Source organism: Streptopelia decaocto (assembly GCF_964273445.1).
Source record: "Streptopelia decaocto genome assembly, chromosome: 15".
Classification (NCBI taxonomy): Eukaryota; Metazoa; Chordata; class Aves; order Columbiformes; family Columbidae; genus Streptopelia; species Streptopelia decaocto.
In genome coordinates, this window is record NC_138670.1 from 10696448 (window position 1) to 10721322 (window position 24875).

The 24875-nt window shown below is 41.8% G+C and overlaps 1 protein-coding gene across 1 annotated transcript; it reads right to left on the minus strand.

Annotated features, from left to right (window-relative positions):
• Positions 1 to 3737: 3737 nt before the first annotated feature.
• Positions 3738 to 24865, minus strand: SUDS3 (SDS3 homolog, SIN3A corepressor complex component). The gene is made up of 12 exons (XM_082066122.1): positions 24614 to 24865; positions 23328 to 23397; positions 22331 to 22386; positions 21852 to 21923; positions 19579 to 19598; positions 18858 to 19014; positions 17115 to 17210; positions 15054 to 15115; positions 14101 to 14122; positions 13302 to 13407; positions 9662 to 9746; positions 3738 to 7592 (listed from the first exon to the last, which is right to left on the minus strand). The coding sequence occupies exons 1-12, from the start codon at positions 24777 to 24779 to the stop codon at positions 7494 to 7496; spliced, it is 1011 nt and encodes a 336-aa protein (XP_081922248.1). The 5' UTR covers positions 24780 to 24865; the 3' UTR covers positions 3738 to 7493.
• Between the last annotated feature and the right edge of the window lie 10 nt (positions 24866 to 24875).

Consider the following 24875-nt stretch of genomic DNA (forward strand, 5'->3'; position numbering starts at 1 on the left):
CCAGCCCCCTGCTCTGGGCTGAGCCTCAGCCTGTCCAGCGGGATGGAGACACAAGGGGAACACGGGAGGAGAGATCGTGTGCTGAGAGGTGCGGAGAAAGTCCTGACATCGCTGAAACCCTAGAGGAAAACTTCAAGGAAGGTTCAGTTGCCTTAAAATCCGGAGTATAAGCTAAGTTAACGAAGGAGAAAGGCATTTCTAGCTGAATGACGGACACAGCTCTCAGTTTTTGGCAGATCATTGCCCTCCTGTGCCTCAGCTTCCCCAGCTGAGTAATCAAGTACATTCTCATTTACTCCTCTCTGTAGAAACCTTCGAGATTTGCATATCAAAACCAGTACAGGGGTAAAATCTCCACCAGGACAGGCAGCAGCAGGCACTGAATGCCCTTCACAGCGCTGGCCATGCGGGGAAGCAGGATGCTCTCACACTGCTGCCAGCATCTCCCCCTCGCTCTGCTCAGCATCAGGCAAGATTGCCACAGCAACAGGAGACAGAGGAGAAAAACATTTCTCTGGAACATTATTGGGCTGCTCTTCGGTGGATTGACATAAGAGAGCTCGTTTGTAAATATGTCAAGGGCATGTCGGTGTGAAATTGGAAGCGAGCGGAAGGCAGCGCTGCGAGCGAAGTCCCTGGGGTGAGGAGATGAAACGCGGGGTTCACGCAGCCAGGGCAGAGCCACAGACCTGCCGGAGAACACCAAACCCCAGCGCTCATCGCCTGCATCACCCGGCAATGGAAACCCTTGGCACCAATGCAAACAGCTCTGCGGTGACTCACTTGCACGCTGTCACGGGCTCCCCAAAACCCCAGCGCAGCGTGCTGGCACCACTGGGCTGAGCTGCAGCCTCCTGGCCCCTCGGGACGGGACAGTTTGTGGTGTTGGTGTCACAGGGGATGCTCTGCTCCCAGCACCACCGGCAGCCCGGTCACCGCACCAGACAGCAAGTGGGGCAAAAACGTCATCCAGGAGGCCGAGGTCTTCCCCACAACAACTGAAGAGGCTCATTAACGCAGTTAACAGCGCAGGAGCAGCACCTGACTGTTTCTTTTGTAACAAGGTCCCAAAAGATTTGAGCATTTAGCTCAAGAGGCACCCCAAGAGCCCAACCAAGTGAGCCCAGTCAGGAGCTGGAGAGGGCAGCTCCTCCCAAAAAAACGGTGACAACGTCGCTCTTGGAAGAGGAGCGAGGTTTTCCCCAAGCTCTACTGATGCCAGCGGGGTTGAGCACCCAGCGAGCGGGCAGGTGTGCACAACCTCACCATCCTCCACAGCACCCTACAAACCTGCTCCATAAAGAACTCGCGGTAAGCAGGACAAGAGCTAAACAAGCACTTTCAGGTAACAATAACTGCATTTTTGTGATTCTCTCGGCAGCCCCTTAGCGCACCCAGCTCACTGGAGCCAATGCTGCAGCAAGGCAGGAGCGACAGACGGGACACGGGACCAGGACACATCCCTGGTCACCAGAGGCATCACCATGTTCTTCATCTGAGACACTGTGCCAATTCAACAAGGTATTTGGCAATATAAAGGTGCAGAAGCAGTGAAAATGCTCACTAAATTAGGGGAAAAAAAGAAAGGGAATGTAGCAATTCCTTGGGATTTAGGAAAATACACAACAACAATATTGAAATATGGTGGTGTAGCAAAGCACAGCCGGCTGAAAGAGCGAGAAGACAACTGACTGCTTCTTCTGGGCTTGTGTCTCTGCTGGGGTGACCGGCCGTACCCATTAATGAGATCCCCATTACACAGGTAGGAAACACACCCAGCAGAAGCACCTCACTGCTCTGTCATTCAGCCCAGGAACACGACAGATCCGACGAGCTGCCAGGAGAGGCTCAGAGGCTCTGCAGGTCAACACCGTTAGTTACACCAGAGGGAACGGGGCCAGCACGCCGGGGAAGGCTGCAGCCGGGGTTCACGGCTGTTCTCACCTGTTACAAGGCGAGTTCACCGACGTGTTCCCAAGGTCTGTAGCGGACGACAGCCCCACACAGATGACACTGTGACAAGCCAGTCCCCAACACGTGCTGCTGCATCCTTCACGCTCCCTACGGACCTCAAGTACTTCAGAGGAACCCGAGCGAGGTGCCAAGCCTTGCTGAACACCCCAGAGCTCCTCAGTACGCCAGCGTCGCTCATTCCCTAAATAACTGTTCAACAACCCGTATTCCCGCAAGCTCCATCTCCCTTGCACAAACACGCCACGGCAGCAAACATAAAGCCCTAAATAAAGCAGAAACAAATCAATAATTAAGTTTTTAGGGAAGAACGAGACCACCAGGCTGGGCCGGTAACTCTCCTGCCAGCTTCACCATGTTATGTCTCTTCCCTGAACTGCTGAACTTTACACCTGGTACAAAATGAGCCCTAAATCGATACTTTAGTGCTGAAATTCTCTTAGCAGGCACAGATCCCAGGTTCCCAAGCATGAAGCTCTTCTGCCATATCTCATGGTCTTCAGGACAGTCTTAAACCAGAGTTCAGCAATTCCTGAATGGATATCTTTTTACTACCACAGAAATCCTTTCCATCAGAACATTTGCCTTCTGCATTTATACTAATTTTGTGCAAGTATATGACATGATTTAGTATCATTAGTATTCAGATTTTTTTTCCCCATAGCCAATGCCTTATGATGCCCGAGGTCTGGAAAACTGCTTCATAACCACACCAGAAAAAGAAAATATTCATGGAACTATTACATACTGTTACTAAAATTCAGTTAATGGGCAAAAGGGTGTTTCTTTCCCAGAATGAATAATTACTCAGTATTGACATGATCAGCTACTACCTTCAATTATTTGTTTCAACAGCTATTAATTGTATAGGAGATGTCCATAACTTCTCTGAGAGAAGAAAAACAACAACAAAAAAGATAAAGGGGAAAAAAACCCACAACCACCACAACAACAGAAAACCCACCAAACCCAAAACTCCACCTACCTGTTTGTTTAATGACACGAGCAGCCTGTTCACTCCGACACCTTCAGTCACCGATTCCAAACAGGATTTGAACCATTGAACACAAACCTCGACTTATGACACTGATTTTAACCTTGATTTGCATTTGTATTTATTTCCTTTAAAGACAATTAGCTGGGATAGCCATTGAATAGCAGAGATCCGCAGGCAATCGTCACTGTCAAAAGAATCCTAACTCAATAAGGAACATCAATGAAGTGAAATGAAAACTGTACATTTCATCACTGTTCATTCTTTTCCCCTCTCAAGATTGGGGGCAGAATATATGGATGCAAATTAGAATTAAATGACAAACGACAAAGCTACCTTACCCATACAGGACCACTGATAGGTTTCAAATTTAAGATTAAATAAATCAGGAGCTGTTTCCAGTGAGTTCGATCTCATGATTGCAAGGCCCTATAAAATGACCCGCTTTGCTCAAAGTGTTGCTACTTCAGATCCAAAGGCTTCAGGAACTCGCCTGTATTGCAGTTCAGCGTCTTGTTTGTATGGAGTTTAGACACCCATCCTGGTTATAGATAAAGCATTGAAAACATTTTGCACTTGTGTCTTTTTTTCACTTAAAAGGATATAAGGCTGCTGAGCTACTCTCCCCCTCCACCTGTTTCTGAACCCCTCAATAAAAAACCCCAAACACAAAAGCAAAACCCAAACAAAACAACAACAAAACCACCCCAGAAAAACTTGCGTGGTTCTGTTTGGGCTTTTTTTGCTCTTGGTGAAGTAATACAAACCTAAACAGCTCTTTATGCGTATTTATTAACTGAAATCACTAAAACCTTACAGAAAAGCATTCTCACATAAAAAGGAGGAATTTAAGTACCAGCATTCACTCCATTGTAAAGATACATATTTAAAGTATTGGAGATATTTTGGCATCCCAAAAGTTTGAGCTGATGTTAAAGGTGTTTCCCAAATTCAGCATCAACATTAAAATAGTGGAATTCTGTAGCTGTATGAAATGTGACAAAGGGTTTTCAATAAATCAGAGAAAAATGGAAACACTTATTCTTTTGTTTTCTAAATACTTCAAATTATAGTAAATTTTTAGTGTTAGAATTGGACAGACTAGAACTGCTGACAGCAAACCTTCGACACCCATTCACATTTTTGTAATTGTTTCACATTTGCTATTTGCTTCTGTGGAAAAAGGACCCAAAAGGTGTTTTAATTTTCCTTTTTCTGAAAGAAGAAGAACCTCAGTTATTCACAAGGGTCACAGCAATTTTTTGCTCTTACAGGCTTTATTTTTGTAAGTTCCCCAGAAACGCACAAAAAATTGCCAACAATCAAGACTGGTGTCGTTAAATCACTTTGTCTCTTCACAAAACTCCAGACAAAGCACGAGCTAAAAAAGATAATTTCCTTTATTAGCATTTGCCCCAGGAAAAAGCCTCTTCTGAAACCTTCTGGGGAGTCTGATGTTAAATCCCACCCATCTGCACAGGCAATGGCTGCTGGGGGAATCTTAGTTTGCACTTGATCAACATCACAGTTCATTTCTCAGGGAAATAAAAAACCTGCTTAATGTGAGTCAACAGCCAACTACAATTTAACCCCCAATAAGTCTGGGTTTGGCAGAAGGTTCAACCTTCTTTAAAATTACTATAACCGGGAGTTAAAACCATTTCTTCAATTTACTTTAAATGCTGTCCACAAGGAGGATTAAATCTTTTCCTAAGTGTAGCAAAGCCATTTCTGTTCACTGAGGGTCTGAGTTCTTCAAAAGACTGATGTTAGCCAGGCAAACAGCAGACAGAAAAGCCAATTTTCTCTCAGAATTTAAGCACGACCTTGTTCATCTCCTTGAGTAACTTGTCTCTCTTTTTCCAACCAGCAGCAGGAAATCTTCATTTCCACAGCTGATGTCTATACTGTTGATCTCCACACGCCTCATTCTCCCCACAACACATTCTGAGCATCCTTCTAGGATTTAAAAATGTCCTGCAGATCTACTTCTTATGGTGATCAGCTAAGGCAAGACACTTTCATTTCATTAAAAATAAGATGAACTAGCCTTAAAATAAAATACCTTTGGTGTAGCAGTTCAATGGCTACACAACCGCACTTTGGACTGTCAAAAGCAGAAATTATGGTTAAAATGTTGATTCGGAGGCACTGGGGAAACTGGGAACAGGCCAGGAACTGAGAGAACAGAGTTGTACAAACCTCACACATCCTTCCAGGAGATCTGAGATCAGCGTGAAAGAGTTTGGGATGAAGCTTTGACACCTTCCGCGCTGAAGCGCTGCCCTCAATCAGGACCAGTTTACAGAACCCATCTCCCCAGTGAATCCCACAGCACCCTGACTGCTCACTGTCCTCCTTCCTCCTTAACTTGTTTTCTCCCCAAATTCTCTTCAAATTCTGATTAAGGTGTGAACTAGAAACGTGTGTCCTGTCCCACAGCCCTCCAACACCTGCCATCTAAGACCAGGCTTGAGAGCAGCTATTCTGTCCCGCCAAGGAACAGGGATGGTGAGCAGATGTTCTTCATTCAGATGAAGATGTGGTGATGAAGCTACAGAATTAAGCTTACACAACATGCACCTTCCACACTTCTAATACCTTTCAAGTTACCCTAAACCAGACAATATCTGAACAGGTTGACAAGATATCTCCCCAAAACTGAACCAAAGTTCCCAGCTATTTCCACAAACATATATATCGATAAAATGATATAGGTAGGAAATAAATCCTGCTGTTTACTTAGCACTTTTTATTGTAAGAACTATGATGTCCGTTTTAAGGCTCAGTGACAAATCCTGCTCGGTACATCATCACCTTATTAAAAACCTGTCACACGTACAGAGAACGCTAAATTATATTAAGTATGCTGTTAACTTGACAAAATACAGCTCTGCTTTCCACCTGGCTAACGCTGCAGCAAGCACAGCACATTTTCAAGGGGTGGGAAACAGGCACCCTCTGCTTTCCTCACCAAAGCTCCAGACTCAGTTGGAAGTCAAAAGACAGTAAAAACAGGTAAGGATGTCTCAGCCACAAAGGCAACACATCAGAAATTCAGCCATAATGCCCCACTCCAGATCCACGTACAGCCACCAGCGACTGAGATGTGACTGCCACCCAACTGCAGGAAGTAAAAGAAACAGAACCAGTCGTTTAAAACACGCCATTTATCCAGATATGAAAGGAAGGCTTGACTGATGCTGAACAAGAAAACAGCTCAAAAGCAAAACCAAAAGATGCCTCAAAGTGACAGATATTGATAAAGGCAGAAATCACAACGTTTTGTCCAGTAATCAAAAGGAGCACAACGTTCTTTTGCACAGAAAGCCAAGATGTGACAGCATTGCCAGCGCAATGTGCACTTCGGTCGTACACGGTACTGGTGGTTTCAGCCACCAGCAAAGGACTGGGAATGATAAAGGAATTGCAAAGTCAGATCTTTAAACATCCTGGAAGGGAGCACATAATATTGTTACTTGAGCATTTTCACTTGTGTAGAAATCCAATGTTCTCTCCAGTAATTAAAACACTCTTCAAAGGGAAACCTTGGTGTGACGTTTTAGGGAACGAAGGTTTCAGCGTACACTAAGAGCGTATCAGCGCCGCTTCCTGCTCTGTACGCAGCTTCTTTGAAAGATACAACAGATCCAGGACCTTCTGTTGGCAGGATTCCAGCATGTTCTGTTCCTCTAACATTGGTAAAGAATGTGAAATTTGCCTTTCACCTCTCTATGTGAGTTGTTATACTCATTATCTTTCCCATAGTCTTGCTGTCTCCAAAGTCCAGTTAATTAATCCTTTGGTTTATACTCATCCACCTATTTCAGGAAATCCACTTCAGCAGCTAGATGTACTCTTTGCTTGTTCATCAAAAGGTTTTTTAATGTGAAGAGAAACAAGCTTCTGATTAACCACATGTGACTGCTTAGCTACACTAAAATCAACTGGATTTTCAGTCTCTAAGCTGTCTACACTTTCCTAAAAAAAGCTTCAGTGCTCAAGTCTTTAAACAGTTTGTCCAGTAAAGCCAATGTTGTGTACCAGGTGCTACAGATGTATGTCCCAGCTGCAGTCGAAAGCTGACAAGGTTAAACTCCTTTTGCCAAACATCCCGAGTCTTGCAGAAAAACAAGAACAAATAACCCCAGGTCTTCACAAGCAAAGCTTCTTCCATTGGTCTGATCCAAAACATAAATGTTACGTCGTTTTCAACATACGAGTCCCATTTATGCACCATGAAACAACGATGAAAAAAGTATGATGCAAAGTAGTCTTAAATAGTCACCCAAAATATAAAGAAAGCGTTACAGAAGCTTGATGCAAAATCCAGAAATAGTCCAGGGCAGTGTTTGGGTATCACTAGAGATTTAAGGACTACCGGGGATTATGTGGCCAGCCACAAACTGTCTCGGAAGAGGTCACGACAGTGTTCTCTGCTGCTAAGATGAGTGAACAGTCTGCCATTCCCCGCTAGAGGTTTGTCTGTCAGTCAAAGAAGAAAAAGAGACCAAGGAAGAACACAAAGTCACGCAGCCGATCGCCGCCGGATCACAAACACACCTCGCTGCAGCTGCCCCAGGTAGATTCTCATCTTTGTGCTGTCACTGGTTTTCCTCACCCAGATCTGCAGGAAAGAAAAGAAGAAAAGGCCAGGTCATGTATTGGGGAAGAAAAGGAAAAACCTACAGTACACAAAACACAAACAAGTCCAAGTGTTCTTACCGTCAGACCTGAACATCTCTGTTACTCAGGGTGCAGAGATGATTCCGCTTAATCCCTCCTCCCTCCCCATATTAGGTATTTGCAGCCTGAATAGGAAAGGAACTAAGGTTTCTACCTTTACCACCTTAACTCCCCGCTCAAAACACTCACCATGAAAAATTACTTGTTCCGAGCATCATCAGGAAAGCAACTTTCCTTCTGATACTGTTCACAATGGAACTCTGGCATTAAGCTTTGCCTAATCAAGAATAAGTCTCTCTAGATCCACAGATCATAAAATTATCTAACCTGGGATTTACCCAGACAAGTTAACTATTAGTCAAATAAAAAGCTGCTTCAGATTTTGTTCAGTGAGGCATTTCTCACAATGTGTTACATGAATTGTATCTGAAGATAAAAAAGCATCTTTCTTTTAAACACCTGCATGGAAGAATTCACATAACTTGCTGACAGTCAGTACGTTCTAAAGGACAAATGGCTTCCATGGAGGCAGCCACTGAGAATTTTTGAAAAATAAAAATCACTTTCAAGAAGTTTGGACCCAAATACTGGAGTATTTTAGGACACAAGTCCAATATTGCCTATTGCAAATGACTAGCGAGTTAGTGTTAGCATGCAATTTATTCAAAGCTTTTCATTTTTAGATACCATGTCAGCTATAGGCCTGGCACAGTAGATTCATTTAACTCAATTAGAGACCTCAAATCCAGGTCCTGCCTTCTCACTTCGCAGTTCAGGCAGGAACCAGCAAAATCATGCTTTGGCAACCACATTTTTAGGTGTGTGACGGAATCTGAGATGTGTACATTGCAATCCTAAGAGAGAACCACCTCATTTCACTATTTGCTCAGTATTTGTCTCCATTGTCTCTAATAAACCATAATGGGATAAACCACTGCTGCGCCTCCTCCCCAGCCTCTCAAAAACCCCCACTAAACCAAAAAAATAAAAGCTATTGTCTCACTTTAAAGCTGAATTCATATAACTATAATTAATGGATTGAATTTCCTCCAGGTTTCAGGTAACATGTTCCCAAAAGACTGAGTTTTAATGTTAGAAATTAACAGTAATAACTTTAATCAAACAGCAGGACTATACTTTTAAGGCATCCGTTAGCACACTACTACTTCTTTATCTAAATAACCAACTGTTGAGCACAACGACTGTTATTGCAAAGAGAACAGTTGTGATACAAAGCATATCCCATATGCAACTCATTTTGTTGAAAATAAAATATTTTCCATTAGCTGCCAAAACAAATCAAAGTGACTTTATTGGCTGACTGAAGAGAAGTGCGTTCAAGTCTGTCATTTCTTTCCTCGGAGTGTCTGGAATCTGCAAGCAAAGAACAAACCGCTCCTATTGCCCAAGTGATGCTCAAGCATCGAGTTTATTTTGCAGCGAGAGTCACTATTTTAGGCACACACCTCTCTTCACCTGCTTCTCCAAGCTTGAATCATCAGCCACAAAGAAATGGTCTCAGACAAGTGACTACAGAAGAGCCAAACGCTGCCAGGTTACTTCATAACACCCAGATCCAGGTGAGCAGGAAGAATTTTCCCCCCTTATAACAACTAAATCTGGTGACAAAAAAATTTCCTCATGCTCTTCTGGATTCCCAATGAGATATATATTTTTTAAAAATAATGCATTAATAATAAGTGTATGTACATGCTTGAAATAATGGAAATGTGCCAATGATGTGTCAGTTCTCATTTTTCCTGCCTGCCAAACTACTACTTAGAAAATGCAGGATCATTCTTTAGAAGCACAGCCAGTCCCTTCCCACCCCAGCTCTGTATCACGAAGAGATCTCTCAACTCGGTCTCATCTTGGATTGAGCTTCTTTAGACACCAACTACATTCTTTCTGAAAGCAATATTAATTTTCTTCTCTGAGTCCTTACATATACCTGCCTACACTGACCCACGGATTTCCCCGCTCCCATGACAAACAAAGCAGCCCCGCTACCTCGTTGGCGCCCACAGAACTGATCACACAGCTGATCTTAGTGTTCTCTTTAGACTCCAGGTAGATAGCTTGGCTCTTGTGGTACCTGCAAAAATAATAACAATAAAAAAATTAAGAAAACACTTTAAACTATTAGCTGTCCAAAGACAGAAACAGAACTAAGACTGATAAAGCTCAGGTTCTACAAGCATTTGGATAGAGTAAATATGAAGTCAGTCTGTCTTTCCACACCACTTTCCCCCTTGTCACCAACATAGCGGGTGGTCTGATCCCACACACTCCCACTTTGCATCTCAATGATGCTCCAGGATGCACAAAGCTCTCAATTCACATTTAATTCTATACGCAGATTACGGAAACAGCTCTCACATGTGAAAGGAGGAAGGGCAGAGCACCAAGGCACGACATCAGAGAACACTGGCTGACAATAAGCCCCTGTCTCCAGAGTTAATCAAAGTGGCCCTTCACATTGCAGACACAGGATGGATTTAGAGGCAACTCCATATTATGCCTGATAAAATGTGACAGAGCAAACCAGATACCGAAGTTAGTTACATTCCTCAACGCAAAGTTACTAGTGTGCCACCGCAGTAAACCACATTTCATCAGTGAAACCCATGTATTGTTAAACAGAGACCTCAAATTTCTAATACTGTGTTATTTAGGGAAAATAACCCCAATGGGAAGTGCTGTGTTACCGACTCTGCATGTACCTGCCACAAGGAAGCTGTACCTAAGCACATCCATTTTTCTCCCCTTTTAGATCATATTTTAGTCATGCTATGTATTTCTCTTAGTGCCTTTTGTATTAAACAAAGTAAAACTTGGAAATTCATAACTCTGAATTGCCTGATTTCAAGGTCTTGCCTTCTTTGCAGACCACGTTTCTGGTACGTGCTGCAAAGTGTGCTAGACAAAACTCACCAGTTTCTGTTCATTCTGAAGGTGGAACTAATTATACCAGCACAGATTATTGGTAAGTAATAATCTTGATCACCAAAATGCTTTATAGTTATAAAAGCATAACTAGACTTCCACCATTATCCTAATCATGATGTGCTTTGTATTTACCTGGGCAACCCAAGCTGCAGAATCCCTGCACAGAGATTCCCTCAGTAGCTACTCAGTATGCAACTCCCTGCAGTCCAATTGCCTGACAGCCATTTGTCCAAATGCAGGGATCTGCATAATCTTTAGCTATTTCTACACTAACCATACTGTAAATACCAAGTCTTCCAATAGTTTATTCCATAATCTCTTCCTACAGGTTCATGTACTCAGAATTTCGACACTGCTTGCCAGTGACAAGAATGATAGTGTTGGCTTGCAGCCTTCCAAACGTACTAATTACCAAAGGGCTGGGGGAGGCACTAAAAAAACAACAAAAAAGCCACCCTCAAATTCTACAACCTTTAGACATCTATGCCCAACCACCATTCTTTCTCCCCCATTTTAAAAGAAAGGATGTCAGTGGGTTCCAGGGCAATGTAATAGCAGCAATTTACTGAGCCAAAAATCTTAGTTGACTCAGCTCAGATGACCATTAATTGAAATATAAGCTACTACAAACCAGACCTCACTAAGACATAAAGGAAATTTAAGTTAGCTTTCAAGAAGAAGAAAGTGCCAAACTACCCTTGCTTTTGCAGTAAGTAAAATACACCACAATACTGACAAGTGACACCAGCAGAAATCATTCCACTCTCTGCTACAAACCATTTTGCTGAAAGGCCAAGACATTTGACTGCATCTCCATCAGAAGATTGAAAGAAATCACTCTGCATTATTGTATGCAGACAAAGCTAAAAGAGGGTTGTTTTACAGTGAACTGTATTTTAGGATCTTACAGGGAAGAAAGGAACAAATTGAACAAGGATAAAAACCTGAAGTCTAATTCCATATCCACCTGAAAGGCCCTACACAGTCTCCACTTTGGAGATATATTTGTGAAATGTCCCCGCAAGACCTTAAGGAGTCCATTAGTAGCCTGAAACATTCACTGTTTTGAGATAATGGTTCTTCACAGCCGCTGTCAGGAAACAGAAAGTAGCGACTCCTGAGCTGTGAGTTTTATGATTTCTGGTGCATGTCAGCAGTTACAGCCTTAATAAACCTTAGAAAAAATTACCCTCCCACTATCAAAAGTTACTTGATTATTTTAAAATACCAGCTACTTTGCACAAGTACTATTGCTATCAATCAAAAAAATCCAAGCACGATTATTACAGCCAAAAAAATGTAAAACACTTATCTTAAAACAGCATAAGAACAAGGAAGACAGGAAAGACAACAGCTGGAATTCTTGACCATGAGACCCCCACGACAATGAATTCAGCAAGATGAAAATATCTGTTAGGGTTCTATGTCCCAACTAGATACCTTTCAGAGGGAGCTTGTGCTTCTGAGAGATTCATCTGGGCTCATAGAAGCTCTCCTAGGTTTAAATGTGGTGGGAGCTTGAGAGCTTTACTGACAGATTACTCCAGATTCCACCTTTTTTCTTTTAACTTATGCAACACTTTACAGTACTCCACATGCTTAAAAATTCTGAAGAACAGTTTATTCATCCAAATATATCCTAGAGGATCATCACTTTACACAAAAAAAAAAATTATGAAAGCAAAAAAAAAAAGAACTTCATGAATCTGTGAAATGACAAGTAACTGGTTCAGATCACGTCTGCTTTACACTTCACACGTCTCAGCTCCAGGCAGCAGCTTTTATCAGTTGCACCCACTGAACCTTCCACGACACTTCGCTGTCAGGAGACTCACAGAAGGAAAAACTGACCAACTGTACAAGGCAGCTGTTGTGTAGCATACAAGCTTCACGCCTATCATTTTCCGTGATAAAATTACAACCTCATCACTTGTTATTTTGAGCCACCAGCACACCAAAGCAGGCTACAAATAAGCATACAACTTGCAAATTGCTTTCTGCTCAAGGAGTACTAGATTGCCATCTCGATTATCCAGTTCTGCATGTCTCACGGATTAAGTTTAAGACCTAAGATTTCTCTGCAGAATTTAATATTTTCTTTGTGTTTTGTGAGGCTTGCACGGCTACATGCCCATAAAACTTAACAGAGCTAAATCCAATCAGCAATTCTGTAGTCGCATCTCCCGTGTGGGTTTGATCTTTAAAGGTTATTGGGATTTGTTATTAGAAACATTTTTCATTCTGCTCATCCCGCTGCACAACGTTCCTTCTGCCACCTCGTGGAACCACGGGCTAGCGCTCTACAAAACACAACAGCAGGGGCGCAAACGCTGCCGACACCAGCGGACCTGCAGCCACGGAGCATCCACATCCTGGCTGAGCAGCTTCACAGCCACATCGCTCTGCAGCTGCTGGCGGTTCTCTCACCTCACATTTGGTTTGACAAAAATGTTTCCCAAGTGGAAAGGATTTCAAGTCTCCTTTTATTTGAGCCACTCCTCAAAGTCTATGAGGTCCAAACACTCCATTATCACTTCTGATGTACCAAAGTTGCAATGCTTAGCCCTTAGGACGTGGCTACTCTCTGCCCAAAACCATTTTGTCCTCAAGTTCTTATATCGAAGCAATTTCTCTCTGCAGCCTTTGTCCCCTCACTACACAACGCTCAGACTCATTCAAACAGAAATTTATCAGGACTTACCATCTCTTGTCATAGTAGAGTTTTCCATCTTCTATCCGGGCTTCAAACCGCTGTGCTGGAGACTCCGCGGGTGTAGCTGGGAGGTGTTCAGGAGAGGAGGGAGATGCTGCAAATAGCAGAGACTGTGCTTAAAGACTAGTGCGTGTTCAGCACACAATAGCACATCTGACTGCAGAACTGCAATTAATAAGGTCACATTATGCAGAAATAATAAGCACAGAAAGCTACAAAGTCAAATTTGCATCAGAAAAATGCTCTATTGGGATGAATAATTCAGCCTCTCCTTGAGTACATAAATGCTAATATTAACCTGAAAAAAATGTTATAGGTAGGTGATGGACAGTATGTCCTTGATTTTGTTTGAATTCTAATTATTATAAAGTAGATAATAGGGCCAGGATTACATAGGCAATTTAGTAGCACCCTGTCTTGAAATAAAGCGTTAAGACACATCTGAAAGCTGAGCACATAAAATTAAGCTCTCAATCCCTCCATCAACCTGACAGGCAAGCAAACTAACCCGATGCATCTGAATATCATGGAAAAACCCCTTTACACAGCTAGATCTACCCGTACTCAAATGTTTCAGCCACCAAAGATGCATCCATCTCCCTTCCCATCCCTGACAAACTTCAGGACAGATGAGGAGACTCCACAAAGTGAAGAACAGCCATTACATAGTCAAAACAATTTATACAGTCAAATTACACAGCAATTATATAGTCAAAAAGTCTACAATATAATTGTCTGTTCAAAATAGTGTGAATGTGAACAAGTTCCAGTGCCACTGTTAACTCACCTGGTCTCTTGGGTGATTTAAGCTGCATGGAAAGAGAGCAAAGAAGGATTAGAGATCTGACATAAGCCACACAGGTCTGCAGTAATCATCTCAGATCGTCTTACTTTCCACACTCTAAATGGTTCTTTTTTATTATTTTCAAATGTACTACTAACTGGCATAAGACATAACCAGAACAGCATGCTATAAACAACCAAAGGTGCAGATAATCAGTATCACCATACGAAAGGTCTACAAACTGAACTTCCACTAAAGCAAGGCAAACTCAAACCCATCTAACACACTGTTTTTTACCATGACCCAACATACCTCAGGGTACATAAAATACAGGAGATAAATCATTAGAAACACCCCAACAGCTGGTACAAAATCATGCTCCACCACCACCCTCAAAGGCTTTAATGAACAGCCTCTATTATAAGAAGTTAGGTAAGTGTTTAGCAAGAAAGCAACAGTGTAATAAAATCTAGACAAGCTATAAACACACACATTGTACCCTATGAGGTTTGCTGAAGTACAGTGACAGTGGGGAGAAAACAAAACCCCAAACAGACCAAAAAAAACCCAACCAAACAACCAAAAAGAACAAAAAAACCCCAAACTAAACCACCCACTGTAAAATGACCAGCCCACACTACGGTTTAAACCAGACGTGTTAACATCTGTTCAACCATGCAGAGGAAGAAAGCAACTCCTTCAGACAGCTCATCACTTGGTACAGACAAAAGGTACCATTTTTAGATGACAGTCATTTTAATGAGGTTAATTAAACCTATAAAAATAAAAGGGACGAGATACCATCTTGCTAAGTCTTTTATTGCGTTATTTCACACTAGGATGAAATAGTCACACATCTCAAAAAGGAACATAAACCAGAGCGCTGTGTTCTCTGCAGGGGAAAGCATTAGCTTCTCTCTACAACAAACACACACAAATCAAGCACTAATCCCTACCTTATTCAGTGTTCTCAGGTCCTCCATTATTTGCTCATCAGTCAACAAATAATTTAGCTGAGGTATCCAGAATTAAGGCTCCCAAAAAATCTAAATAAGAAAGCCTGAAAATTAAAGGTCAATGACATTTCACATGTCTAAACATAAGGCAAAAGGCTTCTGTAAGCTGCACAAGATTTTAAAGTGTCACACTTAAGCGTTTTTGTCATATGAATTAATTTAAGTCCATCTCCACAGAGCCTCATATTTAGCAGCAAATAGCGTGCGAAATCATTTTAACTGATTCAGACATAACCATCAATGGAAAAATCTTTAGTGCACTGACATTTACTTCATGGAGGCATCAAGCATTTGTGTTTTCAGTGTTCTTCATCTTGCATTTCTATAGAGAACAATCTGGGAGCTGAAACACACTCACTTCAGCGTTTGCACAACGAAGCTGCATCCCACCCAAAACTATGAGAAGCAAGTCAGCATTTTGCAAGTTAGTAAGCAGGAATTGAGAGATAGGGACAAGAGAGGGAAAAACAAAACCAAAAACAAAAGCAAGCAAACAAAAAACCCACACCACAACAAAACAACCCCACAAATGCACAGAGAAAGTCAAGAAAAGAACCAGAAAAATCAAGCCAGAGGCAAAAAACACATCCTCATGTAGATGAGGATAAAGAAAAGCCTACTGTTCACCTGAAAGCAAAATCTCAGAACACACAAGTTAGTGTGTCAGAGCCTCATTACAGCTCTGCTGTCATTTGGTGTAGTTTCACGATCCCATCCTCCTACTTCCCTTTCTTACTGCTCCTCTGCCACTTTCCCCGTCTAAATACACAGATGGAAAACAATATCCAGACAAAGCAGTGGACCCGCTCTTGACACTTAATCTCCAGTCTTTCCTCAAAACAGCTGTTAAGTCAAAAGTGCTCAAAGTATTAAACTAAAGTTAACAATTGTTAGGCTGTATTTTAAGGACTTTGGTGCTGATGAACCTCAATCCTCTCCCCAGTGAGGCAAAGCAGTTTCATACTGTGGCTGCCATGTCACGCTCAATTAGTAGGACATGTTCGCTAGGAAACTAATTTACTTTGGATGATATAGGGGCACTAATGAATAGATTTTTTTTTTTTTTTTTTTCCTGAAAGAGTGAATAGGATCTCTAACCAGAAAGACATTAATTAAAACTGGAGATGTTTGTGCCCATCCTGTGTGAACTCTAGTTCGAGGTCTGATATTGCCTGTGTAGACAACTTGAGTTACTTGAAAGTCATAAATAAGTATTTTTAATCTGATCTAAGCCATACAAGTTTGGAATCTAATAATAAGCCTCTGTAAGGAAACATCATTGCCTTCTTTTCTGGGTGAATTTAATATACAAATAGAAAAAGTGCCTATCACCACAGAGGAGCTAAAAGCATATTTCCAGAAGCCAAGGAACATTTTAATTATAAGAAACATGCAACAAAGCAGAAGAGAAAGATTATATACACGTTTTTCTCTCTCTCGTGATATATAAAAACCAGTTAGATTTTCCATCCTTTTCAATTCAAAGAACAACTCTAGCACTCCTCGCTTTTGCTATGCTTCTCTATTGCATTCAGATTAGAGATCTGAAGCCTTTATCAGAAATGGGAAAACTAGTTTGATATGGCAAATATGATCTTTCTGGCAAACGTTTTGTCACATCTTGAAATGAGAAAAGCTTTGCCTCATGTAAAAAAGCCATTTACTATCTATAGAATCAATTACCTCAGCATTTATATATAATGTTCTTTTGAAGTTTTTCCTTTGTGAAAAAAAACTACCTGAAGAATTCAAACTATTCTCACTGACAAAAAAAGACAGTTCTCTCACAACACTGTGAAGTTCAAGTTAGGATACTGAGGTATCTCCAAAGACTGGTTGTGTTATATTAGTTTATTATACGTGATGAATTGTGCTCCAGTATTTCCAAGATTAAAATCTGATTCTAGCACCTCATTTCATCCTCCTTCCCGTACAAAAGCACAGATGCAGGTAGCACACTGGCTGCAAATACACCATCCCGCAATGACTCTGAAAGGATATCAGGGGCAGGTTTCCTCCTCTTGTCTGGGATAGGAACTGGATCGTTCGGTCGCCGCCGCAGTTTCCTTGTCATAATAGGCTTCACTTCCATCGAATCTGTAGAATAATGAGGTTGGAGAGCTGATAAGACCAGAGGCAATGGGGGAAGAAGCAGCAGCTGTCTGCACAAGGCACAAGGAACATAATCTTTCCTCTTTCATACAGAAAATTGGATTTTTTTGTGATGGTTTCCAGCATCCAACCTGCAACTGCTGACAGTGAATACAAGTTCTCTTTCATACTCACTGTTCAGTGACAGTGTTGCAAAGCCACAGTTACAGCTTCCAGGGGCTGGAAGTGACACACTTTGGGGGCATTTTACAGCTCCTTGAGGTACAGATAACGAGCACAACAATGCTACAAGGATTCAGGGCAAATTTCTTTAATGCTAACATGATTTGCTTTTGAAGAGATCATTTAAAAGGCAAAGTTCAGAGTTCTCTGCTAACAAAACTTGGATAGTTAACAGCACATAAAACATCAGCTATAAAGGAATTGCTGCTTTTTCTTGTCTACAAGCTGGAAAAATATCTTTGTCAAAGGAATACAGATAATTACTGCATTCAAGACTGATACAAGTTTGCTGGAATAATTTTAAACACAAATGGTATTTAGACTCATTATCTAAAACTGTTTCAAATTATGATTAATGAAATGAACCTAATTAATAACATGCAGAGCAGCACTTGACAGGAACTAAATTATAGCATATGCACTAGGGAAAAAGAAAAATAATCTGTTTAAAATTGAAACCCAAGTCTCATCACCAAGTAACTACCTGAAATTACAGTTTGTACAAATGTCTATGGACAGTCTTCACTGAACTACTTTACTCAAACTCTCACAAGTCATTCCTTAATTATGAAGATATCTTGAACTGCCAAGCAAAAGGCCACATCTTAAATGCTAAACACATCGTCTCACCTCTTCTGTGTGCTGAGATTTATTTGCTCAGCTTTAAGTGCACCTGAATCACATCCTGGATAGCCCTTAAATCTGTGAAGCCTCTTTGGCTCCCTCTAGATGCTAAAACCTTGAGCAGCTCTGGATGTTCAAAATACATCAAGTTATTTTCCTCCATATCTCAAGGGTGAACAAGGACGACCCCGCTGCACATTAATGGAACAAATAATACGAGAAAAGCTTAAAACGAGAAAGTGCCACCCAGAGAGTGTATGCCAAAGGAAACCTTATCTCTAGGATTCAAAGCTGAACTTGAAAAACACTGAACATTAATAGCCCTGGAGGCCTAAAAACATAAGTTACATTGTTGAATGTGAGCCATTCTTCTCATTTGTTAAGACTGATTTACAAGAGCCTCAGAAGCGGGGTTTGAAGCACCTACTCAAGGTTTACAACCTGGGACCACTGGTTAGGTCAGTGTTGTGGCGTATCTCAACAGTTTTACTGCAGGAACTAATGCAGCCCCTTTCCCTGCCCACAGGAAACCTGACCCACGCTGCAGCACCACTGGCACTGCTTTGATTCACCTGTCAGTAACTCACATCAATAGATTTTATTATTATGAACAGCCTTCTCCAGTAAAACACCACCAATCCATGTTCTACATCTGTTGGCATTTGGAAAGCTTTAAAGCCTTCACACCAGTTGTCTGTATGAACAAGCATTTCTACCTTTATTTCTTTCTTTCTAAGCAGTAGCAGAGTCGTTAGGACAAACGACAGACATCTATCTTGTTTTTACCTCCTGTTAATTCCATGGTCAGCTTTTCATTCTCGATCATCTTCTTTTTCTCTTCCAACTCCGCAATCAAATTCTCCTTAAGCTCAATTTTCTTATCTTCAAACTCCTTTGCTGCTGCCTTCTTTTCCTTGACGTAATTTTTTTCCACCTGATCTGTCTAATGCAAACAACAAAAAGGTGAACTAAGGACCTCAGTGTTACCACAACAGCTTCTTTCAACTGCTGCACTGATTAGCTTTTCAGTTCAGAACTGTAGCCAGTTCTAAAGATTATCAATATTCATAATCGATAGAAACCACCTAAAATTACTAAATAAGCAGTAATATATTGGCAAAAGAATTAATTCTTTTTAAAAACCCCACAACATTTTAATGCTGCATACTGTACCATGTCTCTAGCAGAGGGCTTTTGAGAGTTACAAACAGTATTACTATTTACACACTTAAACGTGCTTTTTAAACATGACAAATGCACAGCCAGCATACAGCAGGCCAAGAGCAAACATTTTTATCATTAAAATAGAATCTTAAAAGTCAGGAAGTTACTCAAAGTAATACCAGCAGTAGGCTGTACTACATCTCAAGTGTAATAATGCTCACTAGATGAAGGAAAATTCTTTAAGTCTTCTGGGAAAACAAGGACAAGTACCAGTCAATGAAACAGAAGGTTTATTACCTCTTCCATCTAGTCAATATATATTTGATAAATTAAGAGTACTTACTTCCAGCTGGAGGAACAGTTCTGAAAGAGAAGACAGACTTAATTTATTACCTTCAAAGATGCACAAAATGACTTCCCTAACATTTTTAGTCATTGAGTTCTGCAGCCAAGAGAGGCAGTGAACTGAACCGTGCATGTACCCATCCGGCCTCTAATCTCACTGCACAGTTTTACACTGAAAATAAAGTAACTGAAAAAAATCCACAAAAATATATTGTTAATGGAAGTCTTCTACAGACTGTCAAGAAGAACTGCAAAGCAGCATTCCATACTATTCAGTGGTCTATCTTCCAGTTTAGTTAAACCAGTTAATACTAGATACAAACTTCACAGAGTGAAGCTTGGACTATATAGCTAAACATGTGCCCGGCAAAAGTTCACAGTTTAAGCCTTCTTCATGAATTTCAGCAATGACTGGTTCAGAAATAATTCCGCAGCTGTTAGAAGACTCATCTACTCAACTTGTGTCCGATCTGAGGCTGTTTATGCCTGAGAAGACAAGGAAATCGTTACGTATCACTGAAGGCTGAGTTCTAACACGTGGCAAGGATTAGTTCCAGTCACACCTAAACATGAGGTGAATGGATTTCTGGGTGTGAAACAGTCCCCTTGCTGTTTGTGCAATTCCTAACAAATTGAAATTAAGTAGGACGGGACTTTTCTTGTGCTTCCTGAAGGACTTAACGCCAAAAATAAAGTTTTAACTCAAGGCAGTGGCAAGAAAAGCCAACTAAGGCACCTGAGCAGTCCTCAGTTCACCATATTTCACCAGCATATTAAGCTTTGGCAATACTCAAAATAGTAAAAACTTCTGTAGAGATCACAGACTCCAAATATGTTTCAGAGAAGACTGTAGTAGCAACACTCAACTACTATGCCTTTAAAAAAAAAAATTAAACCCCCAATAAAATAGAAACCAAAGATGATAACAGCCCAATTAAAATAAGAACAAAACCCTTTTGTTTGCAAAGGACTCTACCAATTGAGCATGGAAGCAGTATTATGGAGGTAATCACATACAGGTGAATCTAAACAGTTGCTTTAGTACCTGTGAATTCTCAAAAAACAACCAAAATGCCACACACACACACCAAAAACCACCAAAAAAAAATCAAAAAAAAAACCCAACCCAAAATCTCAATGTGGGAAGGATAAATGTAAAAGACCGTTCCTCCTGTGGTACTAGGCAGATGAATTTTCTTATATAAAATTGAAAGTTATCACCTTCTGCCCTCCTGTGGAAGAAACATGTTGCTGCAGCATTGGTCGTTGCCAGCCAGAAATACAAGTTCACAGTCTTAATTTTACCAAAACCCTGTATTACAATAACACAGCTCTAACATACACGAAATTCATCTGAGAAGACGGATTCCATTTAACAAGAAGTAGTTTAATTCACTTAAATTCCTCAAGCAAATCCTTTCCTGCCCCAAGCACTTTCAGAAAGACACAATTTACACCACTCCAGGGCTGGAGCACGTTGGCCATCACACAATTGCCACGGCTGCTCTGTCATATTTCCCAGAGTAACAGCCCAGGGGTTAAAGGATTCATCCAGCTTTTTCAAATGAAGAACAGCTACATTTCCAAATGTAGCTCCTATAAAAGGCCCTGGTCCAAGAGAAGAACCTACTGGAAAGAGGGGGGGGAAAAAAAAGAAGAGGGCAAACAATCTGATTCTAAGCAGTTTCTCTGCAGTACCACAATAAAGGCTGCGCAGAAGAGCTGAGGGCTGGGCACTTAAAGTTAATTTGGGCCTTCGCTCCTGAAACGGAGCGCCAGAACGCAACGCACGGGCAGCTCATCCAATGCCACAGCTACACAGAACAGCAGTTTCAGCTGCAATCCGTCTGTATTCACTGTTCCAGGGCACGAAACCAGATCTCTGGGAAAGATGCTTAGTCCTACCTGTCCGTCCCTGCAACAGAAAGGAACCGCGTGCCTGAAGGTTTCAGGCCAGTTGCACAAAGAACAAGGCAAAGGGGAAGACTGTGCCAGTGAGAAATGAAACCATTTTTCACTTGTGCTGTTTCAGACTAAACCCATCTATTAGTGTTTAGTGAAAAAATAAGAAATAAATAAAAATCAAGATAGATCCCATCATGCTTCGTACACTCCCAAAACAACTACACCACACCCTCAGAAGCAGAGGAACCCTTTGCTCCAGCAGGTTCTTTTTCTTTAAAGGACAGAATTATCATTCTTTTTCTTCAGGTGCTATAAAAACCATTAATTTAAGTTGTACGCAGCGTCTTGGAAAAAAGTTCAGCTTACCTGCATTTCGTATCCTTTCTTTGTACTGCTGGTCCAACTTTTTCATTCTTTTCTGATATTCCTGAAGAGTACCTACGAGAAATAAATTGTGGACTCCTGCTCGAACTTTCTTTTTTTCCAAGAATTAAATTTTCTCAAGGAGCCAGACACCATTTGAAACACAAATAATAATAACTGAAATCAGAAAACTACAGCTCTACTTTGCTTATTTTGATAAGCACGTTCCCAGTTTTTTCAGAAAGTCGACTACTCCACTACTCCTTTTAAGAAACACTTTAGTACACAGAGGCTTAACTACGAGTGTTCCGAGGGAAAAAGGATGGAACGTGGCTGATATTTTTCACTCAGCAGCATGACCGAGAGCTGCCATTCAGTGAAGGGTCTTGTTTACATCTTTCAAAATCCTCATCCTTCTATGACCTTTGAAAAGTGCTGAAAATGGTTCAGGAAATAAAAAAGCTACCCTCTTCAACGCTTACCTTCCTGCAATTGCTGTAATTGTCTCTTCAGAGATGCCAGTTTGTCCTGATACATCCTGTAAAGACAGACAGCAGGCAATTTTACTTCGAAAAACAAATGTACATCACTTATTTCACCATCTGTTGAGGTAGGCTACAGAGCATTCACACGGAATTAAAAACTTTTCAGAGGAATTTCAGGAAACAAACAAACAACAACTCAAATATTATTCAAATGAAAGGTTATTGTTCTGTCTAAAAGCTCTGCCACCCCATTGATTTTACAACCCACCCAAGGTTAGAGAGATTTGGGGTTGTTCAGTCTGGAGAAGGTGCCAGGGAGACCTTATTGTAGTCTTTCCATACTTTAAGGGGTTCGATAAGAAAGATGGGGACAGACTTTTTAGCAGAAGATGTCCCTGTTCATGGCAGGGGTTGGACTAGACGAGCTTTGAAGGTCCCTTCCAACCCAAACTATTCTATGATTATTAAAAAACCCCTGAAGTCTATTCCTGGTGCTGTTGCAAACTTGCATTTTTCTCACATATACGTGGTTTAACACAGGCCTTCCTGACACATATAAAAACTGCAAATACACCTAAACATCAAGGGAAACTAATTCAAGTCTCCAAAAAGCCCATCCTGTTGGACAGGACAAGCATTCTGTTGTTTAAAGGATTTTAAGAGGCATCCTGCTTTTTGCTTGGCTTATATAGAGTAGATCTTTCATTTTAAGGATCTGACTGCAGCAGGATTCATTTGCAGAAAAACTCTGCTCCTCCCAGAAATCTGTACCCATTTCTTTGGTCAAAACAGCAGCAGTGCTTAGTTTCCTGAATACATATAGAACAGAGAAAGTAACTGAACAGAGAATACATGACTCATTAGCAATTACATTGGGCTAGGCACTTAAAAACCCCAGTCTTGGCCCAAAATATTGCAAAGTTTTATGTAAAAAAAAAACAAAAAACAAATAAACAGAACTTTATCTTACTTTTGATTAGAATGAATTACTTACTGTTCTTTCATTTCCACAAAGTCCTCTTCCTCATGTTTCGCCAGGTCTGTTTCACTGGCATCCTCAGTGTCTACACGAGGTAAAGAATAACTTGTTACAACTAAAGAAGTATTAGAAAAAACCCCAACAAAGTAGTAAATTATTTAAAAGCAAACAAATCCCCAAACCTCAGGCAATTTCACCTCAAATACACAACCAGACAGGCCTCTAGAGAGGTGAATTCAGAAGTGAAACAAACCGTCTTATCTCTTTCCTGCAACCATGAATTCACCAGTTCACCTGTGTAAATCCTCTGGCAGTTTAACAATGACATTTACATCAAATCTAAACAGCTTCAGTTTAAGATAGCCTGGTAATTTCTTCCCAGTTTAAGACAACAGGTTGTACATTAACACTCACAAAGACGTAAACAGTCTAAAGATTTTGAAAAATATTCCAGACTCATTCCTGTGGTTCCACTCATGACATAACATACTGTATGGAGAACAATGACTGAACCAGCTGTAACTGATTCTGCATCTTGACCTGAAACAGCCCAAAACGAAAATACCACAACTAGATGCAGTTCAGGTTGACCACAGAGGTCTCACTGCAGGAAACAAAGTTTGTCACTGGGATCTGAACTTGGCTTCCCAGCTCCACATCGCACTGAGGTATTTCAAAATCTATGAAGGACTCTGGCTGACAGAGCAACAACTGTTGAAGGGTCATTCTTCACCTGCCTTATTTGTTATTTTATGCATCATACACCCCAGAATACTTTAGGTTTTACTTCCATTTTCTCTTCTCCACTGCTTTCCCAGTCCTTCTACAAAACCCCTCTGTCCTCAACACAGTCTTGCACCCCTTACTTCTTTCCACACTTACTTCTACATTAAACACTCTCTTCCCCCTTGTCCCTTTACCCCACAGAGACATAACCAAGCTTCATACACCGCATTTCTCCACTGTTTTCACCCCGTTGTCTCATACACTCCATCCCAGCTCCCGAGGCTCTTCCCACCTCTTCTTCACCTGCAAAACCACTTCAAGCCCACCTCTCCATCGCTTCGCTTTTCTCCTGTCACACAGGGAACCGCAGCCAGCTAACAGGCCTCGTTTTCCTCCCATTTCCCCGCTGTCCCAGACCCTTCCTCCACCAAACCCCACCTCCTCACCCCCACCTCGCTGAGAGCCTCCCACCACCCCCCATGGGCCGCAGACGCCTCCGCTTCTCCCCCCTGCGCCAGTCCCCGCTCTCCCGGAGCACCAAAGCCCGTCCCGGTCCCGTCCGCCGCGTTACCGACCCTCATCGGAGTCGCGGGCCCGAGCGCTCCTGTCGCCGTCCTCCTCCTCGGCGCTCTCCAGCTCCTCCTCCTCGTAGTACTCGGGCCCGGGGGGCATGGCGGTGGCGGGCGCCCCGGGCGGCGCGGGGGCGGGCGGCGTGGCGGACACCAGCCCGGCCGCGCTCATAGCGACGGGACGGAGCTGCCGCCCCGGGCCCGCGCCTCCGCCCGGTAACGGCGCCAGGACCCGCGCCGCCACTTCCGCTTCCGGCCGCCCGCCCAC